The following is a 20,020-nucleotide window of genomic DNA, read 5'->3' as shown; positions in this document are numbered from 1 at the left end:
TGCGTGCATGTGTGTGATTGTGTGTGTGTGTGTGTGTGTGTGTGAGAGCCTGTTTGTGTGTAGCTTTCTCAGACTTTGTAGCTGTCAGACAGATTCACTAGGCTGAGCAGAACAGAGCCAAACAGCGCTTACAGCCTAACCAGCCATCTGGTCAGATCTCGAATCTTCATGAGAACAGCCACAAATTGATTTTGAAAGTATAGCTACAGCTGTGACTGCCAGACAGTCTTGAGGACAGTTTTTTCCTGTTCCCAGGCAGAAAAAGTAGTCTGCTTAAATCATGACAAACCGTAGTTAAGGATCAGGCAGCTCGGTGGCCTGGGACGGTCCATCTGGGTGTAGGTTACTCAGGTGTGAGAGCCAGTGTGTGTGTGTGTGTGTGTGTGTGTGTGTGTTGAATACTTGCTTCCATCTCAGATTCTTTAACAGCCTCATAGCAGTTTATCGCATTGCTGCATCACCACACTCCTCTTTGGATGCGTCTAACTGCTGAATGTTCTGGTAATTGCACCACCACAGTAGTAATATTCACTTGGTAAGGGAGAACTATGACTGTGTGTGGTTGGTTGCTGGCTGAGTGTGCACCCGAGTGTATCAAGCCTAGTGTTGGAGGACTGAAATTTAAGGCGGCATGTCTGTTAAATATTTTAAAACCTCTCTGCACAATACGTCAAGCCTGATGGCCACAGGCTTGGCAGCCAAGACATTTTTAGAAGAGAGTGGGAGAGGAAATAGAGAGAGCACTTCATTAGAATGTCTAATTACCCGCACCACCACTGAAGAACGTTGATTAAAGTCATGCCACGCAATAAAAGGACATTTTTGGGAGGCTGTGGCTTTTGCATTGCTGTGCGATGATAATTTGGGAGAAAAAGCAAAACATCTGTGGTGCGTTGAAAGGAAGTCGTAAAATAAACATAACTGCTACTGTACAAGGTTTTTGGATGAATTATGTATGTATCCAAGTATCACTGGCAGTGGTAAATAAATATCCAGAGTATTTTCTTTGGCTTGGATGTATTTGTTGGAGGAATATGGTGTCAAACAAACAGATCCAAGTTTGCATAAATCAGAGTTAATGTGACCGTGCATGTGTTTGTGCGTGTGGTAAGAGTTGGAGGGTTGGATATTGAGTGTGAGAGAGACGGAGAGAAAAGAAAAGGGGCCGATGGAGAAGGATATTTTTTATTCAGTTAATGGTTCCCTTTTGAAATGGCTTAATAATGAATAACTCAACTTAATGTTACACCATTAAAGAACACTTACTGACTACTGTCTTTCATTTTATTCACTCCACATGACTTCTCTGGGACGCATAGGAACCTTCCGTGATCCAAGTAAGTGTAGTTCACTTCATTTCACATCATTTTACCATCTGATATTTATTCCTCTGTTCTTTCCGACACTTTTATCTGACCGTATCATAACAATGCCAAAACCCTCTGTCTCCTATCCCTCTTCTATTTGTGTTTGGGTCCAGAGAGCACGTTATCAAAGGCCCGCGACCCCTGTGGGATGGAAACCCTGCCCTTGAATGGTAACTTCAACAACAGCTACTCCCTGCGCAGCGGCCCCGGGGTAGTGGGTGGGGGCAGCTGCGACTTCCTTGGTGGTGGGGGCGGAGACAGTCCCCCGCCCCTCCTCAATCCCCGCAGCTCAGAAGCACTGGGAGGAGGCGGAGGCATCCGACGAAACCTCTCTGATGCCGCTGCCTTCGAGAAGATGATCATCTCTGAGCTTGTGCACAACAACCTGAGAGGTGGAAGTGGAGGAGGTGACGTAGGGGACAGGGTGTGCGGCAGCCTGGCCAGAGGACGTCCTCACGGTGGGGTCGGTCGGGGGACAACGGGGCCCGGGCCGGAGCTGTCTATGAGCATGGATGAAGACGAGGACTTCATGAGAGAGGGGCGGCAGCGCACCCCGCAGGATGTGGAGCTGCTTTACAAAGCTCTGGAGGAGCCCCTGCTGTTGCAGCGAGCCCAGTCCGTCCTCTACCAGAGCGATCCAGAGGAGTCAGAGAGCTACACGGCCGACCTCACCGAGAGCCTAGGCCACAGCGGCCACAGTGGCCAGAGTGCTGGCGGGCAGGCGGGAGGCAGAGCGCCGGACTCCCCTGCCCGTGACTCCCTGTATACCAGCATCACCAACCTGCGAGACTCACCTTACCCGGACAGCAGTCCCGAGCCCCTGGAGGTGGTCCCCCGTTCAGCCCAGCCCCCCGAGGAGCTGTACTACAGCTCCGGGAGGCCCGCCCTAGGCTCTCGTGGGGCCCCCATGCAGACCTTCTACCAGGCTCCGCCCCGGAGACCGAGTGGGGAGGGACACCAGGCTCAGGAGCCGGCCCACAATGAGGGAGACGGACAGATGCAGCTGGTCACCAGCCTGTGACTGGAGCCTGGAGGAGGAAGTTGGAGACTAATGTGATGGCCATGGCCGCCTCCCAGCCCGCCTCGTTCTCGCCTCTCTCCACTTTCTGCTTGTTTGGTTGCCTTTCTTTCTCTCGACTTTTATTTAGCTTACAGATGAGCAGAGTGACCTTCAGGGGAGTCGTGGCGGACTCTGCAGAATCAGCCTTTATCCTGAACCCCTCCCTCGTCTCAAGGAGATGAGTGATGGGTGTTTTTTCTGCAGAGCGTTCGTCGGCTCTCTCCGATCCCCAGTCCTCCCCAGTTCCTTTGGTACCCTAAGGCCAAGTCCAGCACTCTGAATGTACCGATCCACCCCCCCTTTACCTTCAGATATTTCAAAACTTTAAAACTTTGTTAAAGTTTTTATTTTTAATGTAATTTCTCTTCAGATCTGCCTCCGGGGATGGGAATATCATTTTATACTTTGTCTCATTTCCCTACCATCCATAGGTCTTTTTTGAGTCATCATTTGAGGAGACAGGGAATATAGTACACTATTATAACCTAAAAAATGTCTCACAGAAAGCTCTTCATTGTTGCCAAAAATATCTTTTTATTGAGCCAGAACAGAAACTAGAGCATTCACAAGGCAAATACACACACACACACACACACACACACACACACACACACACACACACACACACACACACACACACACACACACACACACACACTCACTCATCCAGAAGTGCTCATTATTGAACATCAAAAACAGTACTCCATCTAAGTAAAAGGGAACAAGAGCCTTTGTTCCAAGCAGGCAGTGGGAGCAGATTCAGAGTAGTTGCCTTCGTTTCTCTTGCTGTGAATCGACAACTATGTACAGGAGAGGAGTAGAGGCAGAGACGGAGACCGAGGAACCGCTGCGCCACCGCTCCAGAGCAGCCGAACATGCATCCATAAGACTGGCCAATCATCTCCACTGTTCTCTCTGGTTGTTTGCTTCAGGCATTTGAAAAGTTAAATGACTGCCTTGCTATTGTTTTTGAAGAGAGTATTCAATTTGTTGACTTTTTGGGGGCTCCGGGGAGGGGGGCTGCGAGAGCGGACTGGTGTCGCGCGCCCCCCCCCCCCCTACCCCTGTACTTTGCTGTTAGAGCCTAGCCAGTTGAAGTGGACTTGTTTCCTGTGTGTGGTTGTGACAAGCAAGACTGTAAACACCGCAAAACTCACTGGTCGACCAATTGGCATAGCCGTGTACATAGGAACCACACATGAATCTACTTTATTCCTACTATGTAAATAAAGACACCGGATTGATCAAAAGCAACAAAGAGTAACAAATACTATGAAAAACGACTTCTTGTACTGCAACGAACCAACGAAAGAAAAAAATAAAAATGTTTTGGAGTTTGTGAACTGAATGATGAACTCTCTCTCTCTCTCTCTCCCCCCCGTTGCTCGGTTTTCTCGCTCTCTCGCTCTTCTGTGCCGCGCAGTGATAGAAGGGAGAAAGGCAGAGAGAGAGAGAGACGGATTATGATGTGTAGTAGATTTTATTTATACAAATGAAAAACGGAACAACAAAAAAATATCCCGGCACAATTTCTATGTGATATAATCCGTTACATGTTGTTAATGTTTGACCTTTGACATTCCCCGGGTGGAATTGCCGAAGGCAGCGAGGTGGGGGGGGAGGCGGGAAGTGCGAGGCAACATAGATGTCGTCAAATGTCATAGTGTGCCTCACAGGCACAGTAAAGCATTGTGGGTGATCGACAGCATCCACTAAGGGATTCGGTTTGTTCTTGTATTATTTGGAAGATATAACCAGACTACATACTTTTTAACAACATGGGTTTTCAGCATGTATGATAATAACGTTTGTTTTGCTATGACAGAATATTGCATTTTGCTGTTTCTTAAGGATAGATTCAGCATCAATCCAGAGCCTAATGTGACAATTCATCAATTTCCTGTGTGCATGTGTATAAGTTTGAATGTGTCTGAATGCCTACTTGTGTGTGTTAAGTGCCCGGTGTGTGCGAGCCGTGCACCAGACTTTTGTATGTGCACGCACTTTTTAAAGTTGTTTTTTTTGTGTGTGACAAGACTTGAATGCTCATCAGACAAAAAGGGGGGGGGGGGTTACATCTGAGAGAGCTGCCACACTTCTCCGCCTCAAATGGAAGTTGCTCTTGCCGTGGCGTTTAGCTACAAGGAGGACAGGAGAAATCAGCCCGCCTCGGGACGACGTATGATAACCATATACCATGAAAATGACAAGCAGGGTTGACTGATCGGGAGGAACATGTTTCCAATATGCCACCTTATGCAAGCGATACATTTGAGAAATTAGCTGTCAAGAGAGAGACGCTCACGAGGCTCCTTTCATCCAGCTGAAATCTGTCTGACCTTTAAAAAAAGAACTTTGTTTTGAGAGTTTGCCTTCTATACGCTGTATTTATAGGTATTTGCTATGGTTTATTTATCATTTTTTTGTATGTTTTGGGGAATATTTATTCACATTGATTTATTCATGCTATTGTTTTTTTGTCTTTTTCTTTTTTTTACTGTCTGCATCGTTAACCTGCGCTAAGCGAGAGGGTGTGATGTGTGGACGGAACGTGAGCAGAAAATAGATGCATCCGCAGCAGTGTGACATTTGGATAGGGGCCTGGCTGTCCCACTTCTGAGGGAACCCAAAGGACAGCTTTTAGCTCCGGCTCCTGGGGCTGAAAGAGAGAGGGGGTTAAAGACAGATAAGGGGGGGATTACAAGGATTTGCCTCCATTTATTCTTGTTATTCAAATCACTTGTGCAAGTAACACTGTATGGCCTGCGGAGCGCGGTGAGGCTCGGAAGAGACGGCCCTAGTATCTTCACCTGAGCCATGGGGGGGGGAGACGTGTGCAATACTGCTTTGATGGTACACGACTTGGATTCGCAGCTGAACCTGGGAGCTGTCCGCGTTTACAAATGAAAAGACAATATGCACATGTGTTCTGCTCTGCTGCAGTGCTGGACCTTGTGAAGCGTGGAACTCGTGGCTCGGGTCAGTTGAGGCAGCACTCGCTGGTCAACTGAGGACAACTGAATGTATTTTAACAAGCAGGACTGAAGATGAAACAATTCACTCCAGGGCGGAAGTGTTAATGGGAAACACAAGACGGCCATCATCGTCTTTATACCCATCATTCTCATCAGCATCATCATTAGCTCCATCCCTCCCTCATTGTATTTGACATAATGTGCTGATGCGGATCTCTACTGCTCAGCTGGGACGCGCCCCGGGGGGAGAGACATTGTTTAGACAGGCACTCCCCCTCGAGAGGAGGAATGTGCGTCACCTTGGGCCTGCTTCTCTTTATTTATTTATTTTTTCCAGCACCTCTTTACTCCTTTTCTTTTCCTCCCTCTCCCCCGCATCTCATCCACATTTTAATATCAATCTCAATGGACTCCATTAGCGCAGCACTTCTTTGAGAGTGTTAATTTGTTTTGTCAAAAGCTTTGTTTATCCCAGATTAATATCTCAATAAACAGAGGAGTGCTGTACTGTGGTAAATGATAGTGATTATAGATGGTCTGCAGCCCGTGCTGCTGGATGGGGGCTCACACAACGGGAGTTTCTCCACCATTCATAGCCCTCCAAACCTGTGATTACAATAATAACACAGTGGGTGCTAATTTACTGCAGTGAACTTGCCCTCGCTCTATTTTTCTACTCTCTTTTTCCCTGTCTCTGCCGGCAAGTGTTTGACAAAACTCCTCGCTTGGATGCCGGTAGCAAGCCTCTCATGCACGTGCTCCAGTGGTTTGGTGGGAAGTTGTTTAAAAAGGTGGGACGCCCAACCTTTGACACACTGCTGTCTCACCCCTGCAGCTTAGTGTCAGTGGAGAGTGAGCTGTGGCATCGTTCAGTCTATCATTAGACGGCAGAGGTCCCAGCAGGCTTTTTCCGTTTACTCACAGTTGACCCCTCCACACACAGACCTTTTTTTTTTTTTTTTTTTTTTTTTTTTTTTCAGTGATTTGTGTGGCCCATATCACACCAGGAGTGCAGTTTGTGTGTGAGTTCAACAGCAGCAGAGGAGGTCATTATTGTGTGCAAAGGCTGGCTCGAGAGGAGACCGAGCGAGGACAACATCAGCAGAGATGTCACAGATTCATAGCCATAGGGGAGTTATAGAGAATGAGGATGGTGAGTGAGGGGGGGGGGGCAGTTTGCAGTGAGGCAGTGCAGGGCTTTCTGTTGATGGTTTGCAGTCCAGAGGTCATCACTTCATTGTTTGAAATTGATCAAGCCGGCATGTCAGATCTCTGTCAGATGATTGTTGTTTTCGTCTAATGGATGCTTCCTTAAATAAAATGTGAAAACGATTCCACTGCCGTATCAGATGATTAAAGCGAGATTTTTTTAGAGAGCTTACAAATTTTCCTATACAGATTATTAAAAAAGAAAAATGTAAACAATGATAAAGTAGTACTATTTTGTTAATGGTCCGTTGTAATGTGTCCACATGACTGCTGAATACTTATAGAGTCGTTTTAAGAATATATAGGGGTGTGGCATAAAACCCATCGATGAGGACTGTGCTGTTTCTCTTTACGTGTTGAATATGTATCCATGGTGCTGTGCCAGCAATTCAGGACACCTTTGATGCACAGGGTGGGACCAACATCTGAGGGGCTTTTTCTGTAGGACGGGCTTCTCCAAAAACCTGTGAGGCACCCTCTACATAGAGACCCCCAAAGTCCCCAAAACCAAAACAAACATATCTTTTGTCACACAGACGTATAGTATCCTCATAGTCGGGGTAGGTAGTTTTATAAACAGACTTGGAGAAAGACACGCATCTGCTGCTTTTATTGTTAACGTATATTCACATTCAGCAGGAGCAGGCTGAATCTGTACGCATGGTTTTTTTTTCCTTTCCTCCGCCAAGTGCACCGTCTCTGAGAGCGTGGAGGAGCAGAACTGTGCCTGCATGTGCCTGTCCTTGGCTGTAGTGATCTCCATCTCATGATCGTCCATGGCGACAGAGCCAGGAAATGCTGCCCCGAGGCGATCTGTGTCCATCATCAGAGGCAGAATAGATGGCTAGGTGTATCAGCTAAGGGCTGTATTAATTAGCCCAGTACAGTAGAACCTGGACAGTATTGGACATCCCTGGAATGGTGGTTTTAGATAACAGGCTGTAAGTATTGGTAGAAACAACGAGTGCTGATATTGTGTCATGTGGGGTTCTACATCTAGCAGCATTTCCACAGCTTTCTGTGACTTTTCTATGAAATACATAATTTATCATGTACCACTGAGACATTTGTAAACTGAGGGTTAATATAAAACCTTGATTTTGTTTCTTTTTTTCTTTGAGGAATAAGGTTAATTGCTTCTTTTTTTGGATTTATTTTCTCACTATCGTTGCTTTGACAGCTGTCTGGGCCAAAGGGGGATGATTTTCTGTGAGTGTTTGCGTCATCGCGGGTCAGAGCGACCTTGTATCAGCACATATTAATAAAAAACTATTGAAAATATACACTGTTCGTGCTTCAGGATTTCTCTGGGAACATCTTAAATGGCTCAACTGTTGTGTGTGGTTGTACGCCTATGTGCAGCACAATTGATTGTGTGCTTATGCATGTGGCAATGTGGTAAAAGCATAACAGCCCACAGAAATGATTCCAAAATGAATCTTTCGCCGTGCCATATGCGTATAAACTTCAATATACCTTCCTCATGATTCAAACTGGAAATGAAAAGACGTCTTTAAGCACTAATACAGTGGCTATGTTTTATTCATGGGCTGTACTGCAGGTTACGGCAGCACTGTGCTGCTCATCTCTGTACCATGGGAAGCAGGGGACTGAAGCCAAGCAACTGAGCCCCTTCCTGTGTCAGCTCCCCTTTGAACCACAAACTGTATGCATATGCAGATTTGACCTGGTGGTTTGGATGATGATTCTGCCAAATACTGGTCTAAAGCATACTAAACAAAGAATTCAGAGATGTGCAGCGATGACAGTAAAGGGAGACAAAACCCAACCACACTTTTAGTGTTTGGACAGCGACTAGTAAGAGCTCTACGCACCGGGGAGGACGAGAGGATGTGTCCCATACTAATTTGGAGAAGGCAGAGGCTTTGTTTCACCATGACTCAGTATTACTGTGACCGACTACATTCGATGCCTTCAACCCTCTCACATGCATCTGTATGTACATGCAGACCTGTGGGCATACTTGCTCAGCTGGATTCCTCTTAACAAATCATCAGTCAAGGTTAATTAATCATACAGCGTGGTGTGATCCCCCCGATGTAATCTTTTAATAACTGCCGTGCGAGTGCAGCTTACCGACTTCTGAATGCAGCACCGTTTGCTTGCAGCTGTCCGTTAAGCCACAGCAGCACAGAACTGTAGGCGACCTTTAGTACACTCCAGAGGAAGCATAAACATTGTGATCAACGAGAGATCAGTTAGGGATAACACAGATAAGTGTCTGGGTTATTGTAGCCCATCTAGGCTTCCCTAAAGCCTTCTTACGCCTGATGTGGTGTGATCAGTGTTTAGCTCCCATTGAGTTCTGTTTCCTTGACTGAGTGTGATTGGTAACTAATTAGCAAATATCTAATTATTATGTGCATCAGAGCATACAGGATTCATCCATAATTACAGCCTATATCATGTTCTTTTTCTCCGCCCATGTCAACACTGTTTCGCCGTACATGTATGGCGACGTTCTGAAGAGCCATCCGCCCATTTGCCCAGCGCATGACTCGCTCACGGCCCCTCGGTGAAACTCCCTGAGAGGGGGAGGCTCCGAGGTGTTGACCATTCAATCACCCTCTTTCCATTGGTAGTACTGTAACGCTTTCACACGCCGACATACAAAACACGAGCAACAAAAGCACCTCCAACCACCATGACACACTTCTCCTTTTGGTACTCGGTCCATCTGAGGTAAAAAGGGGTCTTTTTCAAGGTCATTGCACATTTAGGGAAGCTTTAAATAGAATGAGACATTGACTAACAACAACTCTCAGCAGATCCCAAGAGATAGAGAGAAGAGAGTATTAAATTCAGCCTGAACCCGTGTTTGTGTGTAACTGTAATTACAGCCATACATCAAGCCACAGGGGCAACAAATCTTTTAAGTACTGTAACATAGGTTTATAAACACTTAAACTACCAAGCGATGTGTAATGTAATTACCGTTCCTTTATTGGTATATTAATAAATCAGAGCGCTATACTAGAAAATACAGACATCATATGAACCATACACACCGATCGCATAACTCCTCACTCAATAATCCACTAGGAGCGAATTACAACTATAAGGAGGTCTTCATTTATTGAAACAAAAGCATTTTAGCCCCACCCATAGTGTTTGTTCATATAAATACAGTAGGTATATTTATATGATTTATGGGTGAAAGTAAAATTAGGAATTTTGAGGCTATTGCTATCAGGAATAACTACGCATAAAAATGTGTTTGCGTCAATCAAAAAAAGTAATAAGAGGTGTAATTATGTTGTTAATGTGCCTCAGTGCAGCAGGAATCATGACTATTTACTGCCCCCATGTGGTAAAAAGATGAAACTCCAGCTGCTGGGTTTCTCTCAGTCCAGAAACCAAGGTAGAAATGAGCAGGCAGTGACATCCAAGATGGATTAAACAATTTATTTCAAATTCATGACAAGAATTGAGTAATATACATACTGTATTTATTAATATAATTAATTTCATACAAATTGATCAACTAAAAAGCAAAAGCAATGCAACTGATATCAGGAGCAAGAAAACAAAAATACAGATTATATGTCTCTGAATTCACAAATATGAAAAAAAAGGATGTCGTGATTCAGGTGATAAGATTAAATATGTTGCTAGATTATGCAGGAAATATGAGTAATTGAAGGCTTTCTTATAACTGATTGGATAAATATGAAATAAAAATCAACAAATTTCAAAGAAAAAGCAAACAAAATATGCTGCATTTACATTATGCAGTGTCTCATTCAAAGCATACATTGTAATGAACTAAACATATATATATGTATTTATGTTATCATAAATACATAAACATGTATTCATAGTATACCTGTACAAGTATAAGAATATATATATATGTATGTGGTACTTTATCTGACTGGTCCACCCATCCTTTGGTCAAGTCATGTACTTATATATTCTCAACAAACCCCCCCAATGTTTTTTCTTGTAACTCATGTTCAATATTCTAATCCGTCTGATTGACTGATCACGTGTCAATGAATAAACTGAAATTGACGCGTAGATGACACCAGTTTCCACTGGGATTGTCTCATTTTTCTGAAGAAAAATGTCATTGGGATGATTTAAATATTTTGTGACCATAGAACACTTCGGCTCATAGGGCTTGTAGAGAATATATCGTCTGTTATGTGAAAAAAAGACAGCATGCTCATCAAGAGAGCAAAGCGTCATGGGATAAAACTTATTATTTAAACAAAGGTTGACCTCAAAGGACTTGCCAGTAAATGCACCACATACCCTGGTTGTAAGGATACTTATTATAATTATTGTTATTATTATCATGTATTTATTCTATATAAATCTATTTATTTAATCAGTATTTATTCATACTGCAGTTCTTCATGTCGGGCGTTGACTCCACGTCAGCCCCCTGTAAAGCAAACAAAACAATTGCCAAATCAGAAAACATAAAGAGCATTTTCGCGGAAAATATATAATAAAGCATAGAGAAAAAGCTTCCGACTTACTGGTACAGTAGAGTACCTGCTGACCTGGTCTGGGTCAAAGCCGGGCTTGTCCACCAAAGCTCCGGCTTTAGCTGTCATGTCAAAACCTTGGCTGGCAGCTCTGGAGACAGAAACAACAAGGAATGGAGACATGAGCCTCTGCACAAAAACAGCAAAGCCTGGTTAATGCTCGCTCTCCGAGCAGACGTCAGACAAGTTCTGAAGTCAGATTTGGGGGGGTGCAGTTCATAAAGTTACTCCTGACAGCTGTCCAAACAACAGCAACAGGGAAAATGAAACAAGGTATGAGTGAAACTGGAAATTGGAAAGCGACAGGGATTTCTCTTTGGGCACAGCTATGACTGACAGAAAACAAGAGGCAGTCTCACCGCTGACTCAGCAGCAGCGGTTGTTCTTCATTCCCATGATCTTCGGCTCCGGGATCAACATCAGTCCCTCCACTGTGCATTTCTCCGATCCTGGAGAAGAATTCACAGCTGTTAACAGATGGGCATAAAAAAAACCTTAGGGTGAGTACTTCAGCTCATTATGTCTTTTTTTTTTCACTACCCTTGCATATTTTCTATACCTTGGACAATTTGATTTGACATCAATCTATGGCATATCAAATTGTCCAAGGTACAAAACAAAAAAAAAATTGTTTTTGATTTGACATAAATTTATGGAGCTGCAAAGTGGTGTTGTGGTTAGCACTGTCGCCTCACAGCAAGATTGTGGGTTCTCTACGGGTTCTCCTCTGGTTCCTGGCTTCCTCCCACAGTACAAAGACTTGCAGCTTAGATTAAATGATGACTCTAAAGTAGGTTTGGATGTGAGCGTGAATGGTTATCTGTTTATATGTCATAATGAACCTGTCCAGGATGTTCCCTGCCTTCGCCCAATGTCTGCTGGGATCGGCTCCAGCTGATATTGGGTGAAGCCCCAGGATGACGACTTGATTTTGGATACACTTTAACTCAAAGATTTAGGAAATAATAGTTCTATCTTTCAGCTATAGGATACGAAAATGCAGCCCTTAGTTCTGGTATCTTGTTGAGTTCGGGTATGTATGCATGTTGGCATGCTGTTTAAAGCATTTAAATACTCTTCTTTTGCTCTGTATTTTCTTTTTACAAATGCTGCTCATTTTTAACTAATCTGTACAATGATAATTTGCATATCCTGGTTCTAGCTTTCATTATATTTTCTTTATTGTTTTTTATTTTCATCATATTGCAAACATCCTTAACAAAAGTTAACTTAACCTGTGTGTTGCTGTAAAATGCTGACCAGTTAATAAATATTTCATACTCCGCTACTAACAAGAAGAGATTAACCTCTTGGAGGCTATACATTATATACATCTTCAGTAGGACATATTATCACCTCAAACACTCTTAAAAAAAGTCAAAAAAGTGTGCAAAAAGGGAAACAAAAAAAATGAAATCTCTTCCACTCTATATGATTTTATAATTGGGGAACTACATTCTTACCCAACTTTGGCTTTTCCATTGTCGTCATTCACTGGACTTCCTCCTGGATCGTCCCTCAAGCTCCTGAGGCAGACAAACACAATAGTTATTAAAGAAGTGTGCTGATTAACTTATAACAAAAAAAAAAAAAAAAAAAAAAAAAAAAATTAAAATAACAAAACACACTGACAATCCATCTAGCACCAAAAGCTTACCTGTTCTCGGCTGGATGATTGGAGTCCCAGTTACCATCAGGGGCAATTACGTCTCCACTGCAAAACAAAGACTAGATAAGAACGGCTCTGAATCTCCTCTGAGATATTTAATTCACTACCTGCCCAGTTAAAGGGACACTTCACCCAAATCCTCAAAGGAAGATGAGCTACAGGAACAAGCAAAAGGAAACAGCTTTCATTCTCACTTTTCAACCTTGTTCGAGTTGTGGTCCAGACCAAAGGATTGAGCAGCCTTGCCATCAGCCGTAGGATCATTACTATGGAGACAAAAGGTAGCGTTGAGCAGATTACAGTCTAGACTTCCAGTTGCTATTTTAAAAAACACTTTGACGGTTTCAACAAACATGTTTTTATTTTTAACGGGGCAGCCTAACCTGTTAACATGCACACTTTCAAGTGTGTTAACCTGGTCGATGTCATTGTCACCACTTCCACGTGGCTCAGTGGCAGATATTTCACTCAGCCTACAATGACAAAGAAAAGAGATGAGACTGGATTTAACGCCACTGAAAGTAGCTCCTGCCAACTCTTGGACTTCACGGCCTTTAGGGGGGCTTAAAAGGACATTCAAACATGAAATTATGTTCAAGAACACTGAAAATCTCCACTATATGTGAGTAAGCATAATGTTAAGCCATGAATGGATTAAAATAATTATTCTAAATTACTTGTTTCTAATTCACCTTTTGTCTAGAGCAACTCACGGCGGGCAAAATAATTGTATTATACATTGATGTGGATATGCATCGAGGAGGATTTTATGACAGAAGTGTATTCATGTGTGCAGCAATGCCAGGTGAAATGTTCTTGAAAAAGACTGACCTAGTTGGTTCGGTCCTTTCCGTCTCCCTCTCTGAAATCCGTAGGTTTCGTAAAAACCTGGATACTATAGATGCAACTTGCTTCCTGACATAAGAAACATACAACAAACACTTCTGAAAATGTGCAAGACCCTGTAAGTAAATGTGTATATGACATTAACAGTCAAATCTAATGCTAATAAAATTGAACTCACTTTTTCCAACAAATCACCCCAATGCTCACTATCAGACCAACACAGACGGATACAGCGACTGGAGGACAGACAAAAATGCAAACGTGTTATCAACAACAATATTGTGAGGCCCTAGAATAAGAACACAATGTCACTCAGTATAAACTTCCACTCACTGATGAGGTTCTGTGATGTTGTTGAATCTGGATTCAGCATCTCTGTTTAAGGTAAAGAGGCGACATATATATCATGCATACATGTCATATGTATGTATTAATGATCAGCAATGTTAGATTCAAAAGTTAATCAGTTATAAACAACATGTCATTGACTCACCAGTAACTTTATAATCTGTACATATATCTCTTATATGCTTCTTTCCCTGAAAAGCAAAATCAAAATCTATATTATGGGATTGCAGAGTTCGTAATTCACATTTAAGATCTGCCTTTAATTGATTCAATTCCTTGAAGTCTTATTAAAATAGAAGGAGACTCACCTTAGAAACTTTGCATTTTAGTTCCAGGTCTCGACAGTCTCTTGTAACAACTGAATTGTTGCTTATGATTATCATTCCTTCCGAATGGCTTGTCGTCTGATTGCCAAGGACAGCAAGAGCAAGCACGGTCTGTTTGTAAAGTAACAAAAAAAAGAGATTGGTGTGATTAACGGCAGTCATGGAGTTATTGTAAATCTCAATCTTTTACTTCCTCTTTACCCATCCCCCTCTGTCCTTCGCTATTTTCATCAAACACAGATAGTACAGGACCATAGAACCTTTTTAAAACAAAACTATGAATTACTACACAGTGTAAAAGCAAATGGAAATACCCCTTTATGGAGCACGGAAATCTCACTGCCTTTTGGACACTGATGTAAGAACTGGAATCCCTCCGCAGTGCGAATGTCGTTGCAGGAGCAGTTTGTCTGAAGGCATTCTGTGAGAAAATACAGATGTACGGTGTATTAATAACAAAACTTTAGCTCTCTATAAACATCCGAAAAAAGCGACAAGGTCAACATAACCGAAACAAGAATCATGTTTACAGGAAATAAAGAATGAAAAACAGAAAAAAACTAAGAAAAATACATATTTACAACGCTCTCTCTCTTACCTATTGATACAGAATTGCCGATACAGAAAACCATAAATATGATAGTTTGAGAACTTAGATGGGTCATTTTGTCGAAGGAATGAAAAGAACTGATCAGCAATGTTAGATTCAAAAGTAAATCAGTTATAAACAACATCTCATTGCCTCACCAGTAACTTTATAATCCACACAGCTCTCATCTACAAGGTCCTCTCCCTGAAAAGCAAAATCAAAGTCTATATTATGGGATTGCAGAGTTCATTATTCACATTTAAGATCTGCCTTTAATTGATTCAATTCCTTGAAGTCTTATTAAAATAGAAGGAGACTCACCTTAGGAACTATGCATTTTAGTTCCAGGTCTCGACAGTCTCCTGTAACAACTGAATTGTTGCTTATGATTATCATTCCTTTCGAATGGCTTGTCGTCTGATTGCCAAGGACAGCAAGAGCAAGCACGGTCTGTTTGTAAAGTAACAAAAAAAAGAGATTGGTGTGATTAACGGCAGTCATGGAGTTATTGTAAATCTCAATCTTTTACTTCCTCTTTACCCATCCCCCTCTGTCCGTCGCTATTTTTTCATCAAACACAGATAGTACAGGGCCATAGAACCTTTTTAAAACAAAACTATAAATTACTACACAGTGTAAAAGCAAATGGAAATACCCCTTTATGGAGGACGGAAATGTCACTGCCCTTTGGACACCGATGTAAGAACTGGAATCCCTCCGCAGTGCGAATGTCGTTGCAGAACGTGTTTGTCTGAGGGCATTCTGTGAGAAAATACAGATGTACGGTGTATTAATAACAAAACTTCAGCTCTCTATAAACATCTGGAAAAAGCGACAAGGTCAACATAACCGAAACAAGAATCATGTTTACCGGAAGTAAAGAATGAAAAATTGAAAAACACAAAAAAACTAAGAGAAATACATATTTACAAACGCTCTACCTCTTACCTAATGAATTGCCGATACAGAGAACCATAATCAGGCAAGTTTGACAACTTAGAAGGGTCATTTCGTCGAAGGAATGAAAAGAACCGTCAAGAACTGTCAAGAACGAGTATGAAAAAGTTGTACTTCCTGGAGGTGGGACCTCTCACAACTTTGCTTCTGGTTTCTGGAAGTTTCTGGTTTTGTAGTTTTGCAACCCAGACACAAGAGGAGGCCATTGTCCTACAGGACAGAGACACACATTGAACGGACTGCTCTCTTCACAACAATAAGAAGAGACACAAAATCCCCACAGAGCTTTAATTCCACACTAAAAATGAAAAATAAACAGTTGAGTCATTAGATAAGGATATCCTGCTGCACAGCACGGATTCTGTATTGTGGGAAGTTTTTTTTCCAAATCAGGTGGATGCATTTGTATTCATCGATGTTCACTTTTGTGTCTCGTATTTCCTCTTATCTTTGGAGGTGGGTCGTGGAAAGAGGATGGCAGTCCTCCTGGTATACTATAACCATGAGAGAACAGAGGGAGAACAGAGTACTCAAAGAGGCCTCTATCACAAACACACACACACACACACACACACACACAAAGTGCAAGGGTAAAGCAGAAGCCACCATGCTGCAGCACGCTGCAGCACGCTTCATTTACGCTTCATTTACGTTGCATCTTCCCTGGTCCACCGAGAAAACACAGACCATGGTCTGTGTCACTCAATATGGGCCCCTCTCTATCTCTGCAACTCTGTCTGCTTCCTCTCTGTCCCTCCCGGCCTCTCCTTTGCCCTCCCCTGTCTCTCTTACATTGCAATAGTCCCAACAGCGTAGCAAGCAAAAAAAGTACCTCCAATAACACACTCTCAAGTTTCCAACCTAAACATAATCATCACATTAGCTCAGATGTGGGAATTGATATTGAGGCCAAGCAGATTTACTTATTAGCCAATGTGGTGTGAGTAACCAGTTTAAAGTTTGCGTCATTCTTGATCACTTCATCACCTCTTGGCGAGACCCAAGCACTGACTAAATATGACATATTCACAACACGCATGAGGGAGAGAGCAAATGGACTTTGCTCAGCTCCCCTGGTGGGAAGCCAAGTGGAAGTGGACTTGTCAAATCATCTGATCCATTTTCCATGGATATCAAGTGACAGTGGGAGGGTTGGATATCCCACCGTCCCTCTCCATATCCACAGAGCCCCTGCATAAACAGAGAGCGCCGATGACGCAGGACAGGCTGAAAACACACACAGAGCTCTGAAACATGCATGTCCCACGGCCCACACTCCCACAAACACCACGCGTCTAGTTCTGAAAAAAAAAGGGAGCAAATCCCAGCCAGTCTAAACAGGACTTTTCGGGTAAATAATTACAATTCTGCTGCTTTTGAGTCCTCTCCCCATCTGTCTCAACTCTTCCCTTCTTGTTCAGCTCATAAGAGCGCCGATGAGAGATAAACAGCTCTCTCCTCGTCTCGCTGCTTCCACCCCCTCAATCCCTCATTCTCCGTCCATGTGGATGAGGGCAGTAGGCCTACTCTGAGAACTTGAAAGGTAGAGTTTTGGCTCTGGTATGTCCAAGATTTGTTATTTGAAAAGAAGAATGACAGGGGTAAATTAACCCCCTTTAAAGTTTGTACAATTAACCATTATGAACCCCGGTTTAGAACAAAAAACTGGGTGCACCATTCAGAGTGTGTGAGTTTGTGGAGTCAAAGCTTAGGAAAAGCAACACCCTGAGAATCCTGAGTGGCTCTGAAACAAAAGTTCTGGCTGCTCCGTCGGTACCCTGCTTGGCTTCAGTTTGCGTAGCTCCACAACGGTTTCTAAACACACTGGGTAGAAAGTGGACTGCAACCAAAACAGCATAAACAGGCCAAGGAGTGACTCCTTTAAAGGAAAAAGTATCATGTTCGCACCCTATCAGAGAGGATTTGAGACTTTTCCCCTAGATAATAAATGTTCACGCTATATTATGAAAGCAGAGAGCAATCACACAGGCAATTACATGGCATTTTCCCTGAACCCCAACCTAAGAAGTGATTGTACCGTGGCTAGCAGAAGCTTTGAGCCAGGGCTGCTTTCAAGTTAAATGGTAATAAGCATAATCCCTCATTCAGAATGCAAGACCAAAGGAGAAGTGAGTTTAGAAAAGGGCAAATCGTGCTGGGACTGTTCCAGACACTTTGGCCCGTCCAGGCGGCTCAGTATGAAGCCTGAAAGCCCCAGTGGCACAGTTTAGATATCACAAAGGGGACACCTACACACTGGCAGCAAAGGAAGCACACCAACACACATACTTAATCCCATAAAGAGAAATATGTACACAGTTATCACATCCATCTGGGTTCTCTCCCAGCTCAACCACTGCTTAGCTCTGTAATACGTGAACATTAAATTATGCTATGTGGTAACACTATGGCACTTACATACCAAAGACATGAAGAGCTAGTAAAAGTGAATTAGCAAGTCAAAAGGAATTTACTTCATGAGTGATAGGAGTGGAGGTGTACAGGGAATATGTTAAGTATATGAGGTCACAGGGCCCCACACAATAACATGCACATGCACACCCACACCCCACCGTCACCTCATACACACATATTAAAGCCCCTACCATAGCGGCCAACTCTCCCCCCCATTTCCAAAACCACAGCTCCCCTTTACAGAGCTTGGTTAGCCTGGGCACGGCAACCTGATCCTGCTGAGAAAGTCTAATAAAAGGAATCAAATAAAAGATCCCAATCAAAAACACCTCTCGTCCGCAGAGACAAACAAGAGAGATTTTGACAATTTCTGCAAGCAGACCAACCTCTGCCTCGATCAACGGCTCGGTGGGGTTGCATCATATACATTGTGAGCTATAACACCCACACACACCCACACCCACACCCACACACCCACACCCACACACACACACACACACACACACACACACACACACACACACACCCGCCTCAAAGCAATGCACAAGCTAATGCACAGCAGCTTTTATTCACATGCTGCTGAGGCACATGTTGTGCAATATCAGAGAGCAACTTGGACAGCCTCTATTAATCTGTTTTCCAGCTCAATCTCCTGAGAGGGATCTCTGTCAGAAAACAAACCTCTCTGCTTGAAGCATGGCCTCCAGTTAAACTTGTTCAACTCTCTCTGTACATTTTTACTCTCCCCTCTCTATTTTCCCCTTTTGCTTTCTCTCTCAACTCCACTGTTTTTCCCCCTGCCATCTTTTTGTCCCTCAATCTGCTCTTTACTCTCATTCGCCATCATATTTCGCCTTTGTGTTTCTTTCCTTTACTCTCTTCATTTCTTTCCCCCCTGTGATTCCTCGCTGGCGTAAGTCTTAGAATTTGGCTGGGCGAGCCCAGGGTGAGCGTGTCTTGTTACAGCGGTCCAGGCCCTCTGATAAAGCCCTGCATTGTGGAGGATAATACCCTCAGAAACAATCAGGATTTTTATACCGTGGCCTCTGTTATTTCTGCAGCCTCACAAATATAATCAAAAATGCACACAGCACGCGCATTTACAAAGCAAATCACAACACATATCGCCAGCATTTGTTCAGACACACAAACACGTACATGTACAAGCACCGGCATGCACTGCACACAGAGTGGACTCATGAGAAAGTATGCAAGAAATTCACATCGAATTACCCTTGTGTTTAATTTTGTTTTTAAGGTGCTCTCTCTGTGCTTTCTGTCACCTACAGCTATGATAACATGACGGGGAGTTTTAGGGGACAGGGATTTAAAATGTTTCTGTAAAATGTCAGTTAAGTCAGTGCGCGTATCACTGTCATGTTTTTTTAAGGCAGCCATTCTGTAGCTGTTCACACTCGGCTGAGCCGTATTGTTAAATAAACAAAGCCTTGTGTTCGGTTGTGCTGCGGATCAGTGAGGCGATCAGGCACTCACCTGAAAAATTGGAGAGAGAGGAATGCAGAAAAAAAGAGCAGGGGAGCAGCACACTGCAAAACAAATGCACATGGCGACAAACTTAAAGACTGAATTAATACGGATTCAAAAATGGACCATTTGCACAGCAGAAATTGAACACATGGAAAAAGCAAAGGTGAAATTAGTCACACTACAATGGCTGCATGCCATTTAAGTGCTCCAGCACCAGGGCCCTGGCAGCTTAATGGGACACTCAAATTGAGTCA

At 43.2% G+C, this 20,020-nt stretch overlaps 2 protein-coding genes across 3 annotated transcripts in view; one reads left to right on the top strand and one right to left on the bottom strand.

Moving 5' to 3' along the window:
* adgrl1a (adhesion G protein-coupled receptor L1a) overlaps positions 1-2,388 on the top strand; it is a 51,634-nt gene extending 49,246 nt beyond the window's left edge. The window contains exons 24-25 of the mRNA XM_054607973.1: positions 1,320-1,337; positions 1,481-2,388. Of these exons, the coding sequence (XP_054463948.1) occupies positions 1,320-1,337; positions 1,481-2,388 (926 nt within the window). The remainder of the gene's footprint in view (positions 1-1,319; positions 1,338-1,480) is intronic.
* Positions 2,389-10,169: 7,781 nt separating this feature from the next.
* Positions 10,170-15,946, bottom strand: LOC129098867 (uncharacterized). 2 transcript variants are annotated; one of them, XM_054607989.1, is made up of 17 exons: positions 15,855-15,946; positions 15,562-15,668; positions 15,228-15,356; positions 15,065-15,110; positions 14,632-14,738; positions 14,300-14,428; positions 14,137-14,182; positions 13,977-14,018; positions 13,822-13,879; positions 13,629-13,712; positions 13,181-13,270; positions 12,992-13,063; positions 12,786-12,842; positions 12,592-12,654; positions 11,488-11,595; positions 11,120-11,219; positions 10,170-11,022 (listed from the first exon to the last, which is right to left on the bottom strand). In XM_054607989.1, the coding sequence occupies exons 1-17, from the start codon at positions 15,913-15,915 to the stop codon at positions 10,966-10,968; spliced, it is 1,356 nt and encodes a 451-aa protein (XP_054463964.1). In that variant the 5' UTR covers positions 15,916-15,946; the 3' UTR covers positions 10,170-10,965. The 2 variants fall into 2 exon arrangements, with proteins under 2 accessions (XP_054463964.1, XP_054463965.1); XM_054607990.1 differs by having other exon boundaries at positions 11,488-11,577.
* Positions 15,947-20,020: the final 4,074 nt, after the last annotated feature.

The sequence above is a fragment of the Anoplopoma fimbria genome, chromosome 11 (genome assembly GCF_027596085.1).
Source record: "Anoplopoma fimbria isolate UVic2021 breed Golden Eagle Sablefish chromosome 11, Afim_UVic_2022, whole genome shotgun sequence".
NCBI lineage: Eukaryota > Metazoa > Chordata > Actinopteri > Perciformes > Anoplopomatidae > Anoplopoma > Anoplopoma fimbria.
This window is presented reverse-complemented; position numbering and strand designations above follow the sequence as displayed.